Source organism: Galeopterus variegatus, unplaced genomic scaffold (genome assembly GCF_000696425.1).
Source record: "Galeopterus variegatus unplaced genomic scaffold, G_variegatus-3.0.2 Scaffold493, whole genome shotgun sequence".
NCBI lineage: Eukaryota > Metazoa > Chordata > Mammalia > Dermoptera > Cynocephalidae > Galeopterus > Galeopterus variegatus.
In genome coordinates this window covers 361,308-367,433 of record NW_007726604.1, presented here as the reverse complement: position 1 = coordinate 367,433, position 6,126 = coordinate 361,308, and the positions used below count along the sequence as shown (strand labels likewise).

Below are 6,126 nucleotides of genomic sequence, written 5' to 3'. Positions count from 1 at the left end.
GGGCCCGGCAGCAGCTGAGCCGCCACGGGGCCATGGTCGCACGCTGGGCGGTGCCCCGCCGGGAAGCCCGCGGCGATGCCGAGGCCCGGGGGAGGTGGCGAGCGCAGCTCCAGGACCGGCTGTCCAGACAGGCGCATTCGCTTTCGCTTTTGCTTTAGCCCCCGGAGGGCTGCGGAGAGGTGCGGAGCGGTGACAGAGCCGTGACTCAGCGTCCCCACCCTGGCCGCTGTGACCCCCACGCCTCCGTCCGTGTCCCCGGAACACCGCAGGCAGTGCGCAGCGGGGACCCAGGACCTCACCTGCACGAGCCTGGGGTCCTTTTCCTCCTCTTCGCTTCTCGGCCCTGGGGACCTCGATCCATTCGGCCTAGTGTCCCCACTGCACAGGGAGTGGACAGAGCCACTGGAGAGCAAACCGTTCCCGTGCACTCAGCTGCTCCACGTCCACACTTGCGTGTCCCCTTCTCTCGCTGGTCTCCTCCAGCATCTCCGACTTCAAGTTTCTAGTTGGAACTTGCAAGTTTCTGCGCTCGGCAGTCCACGCTCGGCGTCGGTGGATGACCTTGGAGGTGTCGCCGTGGTGCGGCTGGCGCGGGCCGCAGACAGTGAGCCCAGGTGACCTGCCCGGCGCGCAGGCCCGGTGGAGGTGGCGCCGCCATGGCCACCTGCTCGCTCCTGAGGTGGCGGCGACCCGCGCCTGCTCCGGCCCCAACCCCGCCACTTCGCCTTAACTGCCGCCGCACTTTTCCTTCCCAAGAAAATGCCAAATATTTTAGGGGCTGGGGGCGCAGGGAGGAGAAGAGGGAGAGGAACCGACCCTTATTCATCTCTGCGCCTCGTCTCATTTCCTTGGACAAGTTCTCCCACTCTAGCGTCCTCCTCTTTTGCGGATGGGTTTTTTCTTTCTTGGGGTCTCAAGTCAAGCCCGACATTACCGAGAACCGGATCTGTCGCGGGAAAGCTCCAGAAGAGCATCAGAAATCCGCGGGTCTAGGTGCGGTGAGGGGATTGAAGCAAGCGACAAGCCTGGGTCTGTTGCTTTTTGTTGAGCTAGAAGGAGGCTTTTGTGAAATAACACGTGCAAAGGCTCTGTGTAAAGTCTCTGTGTATAGACGTAAGTCATTATACTCCTCCCCCGCACACACACGATAGGAAAAGGAGAGGGAACGGCTTTTCCTGTCCTTGCCGTCTTTCTCTAAAAGGTTTAAAACTGACATGACAAATCGGAAGCATGCTCAGTAAAGCAGTTCAGAGGAATGGAAATCACACGTGGTCCCAACCTCTAAGTATAACTAATGTCAACACTTTGGGTGCTTCAGACTTATAAAAGCTTCTTTTGTTATGGACATTTTCAAATATCAAAAGTAGAAAGAATTATGAGCCTCAGGTACCCATCACTTGGCCTTGCAGTGACCACAGGAAGTCCGCTCTTTCATATCAGCAGGAATAGTCCCCCCTCACCCCAACTGGGAAAATCCGGGATGTCCTAAATGCTTAGGCACATATCTCGAGATAATAAGGTCAAATAACACCCCCTCCCCCAAGCTCCGCTATTCCTTAATATCATCATATATTTCACGCTTTATTGAATGCATGAGGACCATAGTATGTATAAGTTAAGGCAGTTTTCCTTATTCTACGAACCTTTGTAAAGCAGGGATTTCCCTGTTATTACAAACTCTTTGCAAACGTTTTTAATGGCAGTAAATTATCATAGTTTAACATTCCCCTTATTATTTCAACATTAAAAATAACACTGTAAGAAATATATTTTTATAAAAGGCATCCTGTGAATTTAAGATTGTTTAGATTTACTACTGTGGATCTACCTTGTCAACATAAATAAGCTTGCTTTCCAAAAGTCTGGTACCAACATACCCTCTAACTAGCATTGTGTTAGAGTACCCATTTTACTTCATTCTGGACAAAAATGAATTTTAAAATTCGAAAATAGGTTTGTTATTTTTGTATGTTTTAAAGAACTTTTTAAAATTACACATATATATTTGAAATATTTCAAACATATGCTAAAGTATAAAGATACATAAATTTAGAGGATGTCCATGTGTCTTGTCAAATCTTCATATATTTGCTTAATATTTGCTGCAGATATTTTTTGGAAGGAAAAAAACATTCAGATGAAGTTGGAGCTCCTTTGTATTTCTCCATCTTCCTCTTCCCCTCTCTTCCTCCTCTCACACATAATCTTTCTTGAAATTAGTACTTATCATTCCTGAGCATATTTTAGGCCTTCTTTCCACGTATATATCCCAAAACAACACAGTATGGTTTTACATTTTAGAAATTCATTTGAATAGTACCATACTATGATGTGATTTTAAAACTTTCTTTTTTCCCTCATCATTAAGCTTTTGAGGTTGGTCTTTTGTGATACATGTAGCAGTAGTCATTAGCTCTTAACTGTGAGGTGGTATTGCACTCTGCTGGACTCCACTATTATTTGTGCTATTTTCTGCCATAGCTCCTAGAAGGTTCAGGTATATCCATTGCTGGTCTACATTTTCCTTCAGATTAATTGAATGGTTTTAGCAGGAAACTGAAAAGAAGCAAATCAAATTATTGACTTGGAATACCATCTCATTCTAAAGCTATTAAATACTTTTCTATTTATTAAAATAAATAAAAATTTTTTAAAAAGAATGCCATCTTACTCTCAAAGCCTCCTTATTGACCTTTTAAAGATGCTTTTACCATAAATTATTTTCTCTCAGATAATTAAGTCTATTGCTGAGATACCTATTCTGTTCCATAATTTCAGCTGTCTTTTTTTTTTATTGGAAGCTGGCTGGTACAGGGATCCAAACTCTTGACCTTGGTGTTACAACACTACACTCTAACAACTGAGCTAACTGGTCAGCCCCTCTGCTCTCTTCCTTTGCCAGTACCATACTGTTTCAGTTATTGTAGCTTTATAATGTTTTCAAGTCTTACAGGGCTAGTCTGTCCACATAAGTTTTTTTCCCCAAAGTTTCTTTGCTATTCTTATTGTTTGTTCATCTAGATAAATTTTCAAATTTTTATTTCAGATTGTTCCCCACCCCTTAAAAAAAAGACCCAATGCCTTGAATTGTATTTAGATGGAAATTATATTCAATTTTATTCATATTCAATAGAGACTACTTTCTTGGAATACATTAATACAGCTTGATGACACTTTTTAAAAAACTTTTATTTAGAGATAATTGTAGATTCACATGTAGTTGGAAGAAATAATAAAGACAGATCCTGTGTACCCTTCACCCAGTTTCCTGCAATGGTAGCATCTTGAATAACTATAGTACAATATCAGAGCTGGGAAATGACATTGATACAATCCATACACATTCAGATTTCAGCAGCTTTACATGCATTCATGTGTGTGTGTATTTAGTTCTGTGCAATTTCGTCAAATGCACAGATGTGTGACACCAACACAGTCAAGATATGGGACAGTTCTCACACAAGGGTCCCATGTGCAGCCTTTTACAGCCACGCCATAGCCTCACTCCCCCTTTCCTGAAGCCCTGGCCACCACTGATGTGTCTCCACCTCTATAACTTTGTCATTTTAAGAATATACATAGATGGAATCACACAGTATGAAGCCTGTAGAGGTCATCTTTTCCACTTAGTATGATCCCCTGGAGATTCATTCAAGTTGCTGCATGTATCAGTTTATTCCTTTTTATGAGTGTTAGAAATGGTATCTTTTTAAAATGTGTTAACCTGTCATCCACCCTCCTACAACCCCATGCTTTTATATGTGTTTTATGTTATTTACCAGTATATGTGTATGTTTTACATATTTTTTATTAGTTTCCTAGGGTTGCCTTAATGAAGTACCAAAAACTGCGTGGCTTAAGACAGCAGAAATCTATTGTCTCATAGTTCTGGAGGCTGCAAGTCCGAAATCCAGGCGTCAGCAGGTCTGTGTTCTGTCTGACAGCTCTCGGGAAGGATCCTTCTGTGCCTCTTGTAGTTCCTGCTGTTCTGGGAGCCTTGGCCTTCCTTAGCTTGCACCTGTGACACTCTGCTCGTGTGGCCATCTCCTCCCTGCATCTCTTCATGGGGTCTTCCCTCTGTGTGTGTCTGTGCCCAAATTTCCTCTCCTTGTAAGGACAACAGTTGTATTGGATTAGGGCTCACCCTAATGACCTCATTTTAACATGACTGTCCCTGTAAAGTCCCTATCTCCAAATGCAGTCACATTCTGAGGATTAGGAGGTTAGGAATTAAGCATATAATTTTGGGTGAGTACACTTCAATCCATAAAAATATGGTATCTTTATTTTTAAGAATAAAGTTCAAGATTCATTTTCTCAGGCCAGAGGAAATGAGCTGGTTTCAGAACAGAGTGTCACAGTTAGGACACTCTTAATTTTGGGTGAGTACACTTCAATCCATAAAAATATGGTATCTTTATTTTTAAGAATAAAGTCCAAGATTCATTTTCTCAGGCCAGAGGAAATGAGCTGGTTTCAGAACAGAGTGTCACAGTTAGGACACTCTGGCAGAGTGTCTGCAGTTCAGGAGTGACTCAAGGAGAGTTCTTTCTGGGGCTTCCATCAAGGGACACATCAGGGGCAGGACATTTGCTCAGCAGTCATCACTCAGGGCAGATCTGGTGTTGGGGACCAGGTTCTGGGGTCAGGAAAGACAAGGTCTGGCAGCAGGGTCTTCAGCCACAGGCTGCCGTGGTGGGGATAGGGAAGGAACCCTCAGAACTGGGAGGGGGCCAGGCAGAGGCTAAGATGTCAGACTGGGCCACCAAGAACAGGGAGCAGAGAGCTCAAGGCTAATGGATTCTTTTTTTTTTTGCTTTAGAATCTTAAATTTTAAAATTGAGATATAATTCATATGAGATACAATTCACCATTTTAAAATGAATAATTCAGTGGTTTTTAGTACAATCGTGATACTGTGCAACCATCACCACTGTCTAGTTCCAGAATATTTCCATCACCCCCAAAAGAAATCCAGCACCTGGATTAGTCGCCACTCCCAATATCCCTTCTCCCCAGCCCCTGGTAACCTGAAATCTACTTTATGTCTCTATGGGTTTCCCTATTCTGAATATTTTATATAAATGGAATCATACAATAATCCTTTTGTGTCTGGCTTCTTTCACTCAGCGTAATGTCTCCAAGGTTCACCCACGTTGTAGCATGTGTCAGGACTTCATTCCTTTTTATGAACAAATAATATTTCATTAAATGGGTATTACACAATTTACTTATTCACCTGCCAGTTGATGGATACTGGGTTATTTCCACTTTTCAGCTGTCATGAATACCACTGCTATGAGCATTCATGAGCAAGCTTTTATGTGAACATACATTTTCGGTTCTCTTGGGTATGTACCTAGGAGTGGAGTTGATGGGGGTTAAGTAATTCTAAGACCCCTGAAGGCCAACAGGAAGAGTTAGAGGGCTGTGGGGGAGCCTGGCACAGCTGGGTCTCAGTCTGTGGGGTGGTGACTGCACACTTGACTTTGAGAGATATTGTCTCAGGAACTAAGGCAAGATAGAGTCTGTAGGGGTCTGCAGAAGGGGATCTATCTGCTGCAGCTAACCTGGGGACCCCAAAGCAGTGAAAATGAAACGGGGGAATGAGAGAAAATGAGTCTACTCACAGAGGGGTTTTGTTTAAGAGCAGAAGAGAATGCCAGATGGAGGAGAAATTGCTTATCAATACTCAAGTATAAAAAAATCACATTTTCTTATTTTTGTAAGTCAAATCATATCCGGTCTGAGCTTCCACTTGCCAAGATCAACAAAAATCTGACATTATTCTCCCACCCCTGGCCTGTGGCAAATGATTCTCATTCCTTCCCTGGAGTTGTACTAGGATCCAGAACCAAGGAAAAATAGGGAGAGGCTTGTGGCCTGTGTCATCTTGGTCACTACTGAGATTGTCATTGTCCAGACCCACCATGTCCTCTGGTCTCACCAAACCCATCTGACTGCCTTCCAGACAGAGCACCCCCATTCAAACACTTTTGCACATGCCAGTGAGATAGGAGGTGCTCCATTTCCCTGGGGTCAGGTTTCAGGCCACTCCCCTGGGCCTCAACCACTCCCCTAGGACTCAAGCCCCTCTGTGTCCTGAGCTACTGTTGCTTGTTGCAC

At 44.0% G+C, this 6,126-nt stretch overlaps 1 protein-coding gene across 1 annotated transcript in view; it reads right to left on the bottom strand.

Annotated features, from left to right (window-relative positions):
• IL15RA (interleukin 15 receptor, alpha) overlaps nucleotides 1-658 on the bottom strand; it is a 37,105-nt gene extending 36,447 nt beyond the window's left edge. Inside the window, exons 1-2 of the mRNA XM_008569422.1 lie at nucleotides 620-658; nucleotides 300-366 (exon numbers count right to left, since the gene is read on the bottom strand). Of these exons, the coding sequence (XP_008567644.1) occupies nucleotides 300-366; nucleotides 620-658 (106 nt within the window). The remainder of the gene's footprint in view (nucleotides 1-299; nucleotides 367-619) is intronic.
• Between the last annotated feature and the right edge of the window lie 5,468 nt (nucleotides 659-6,126).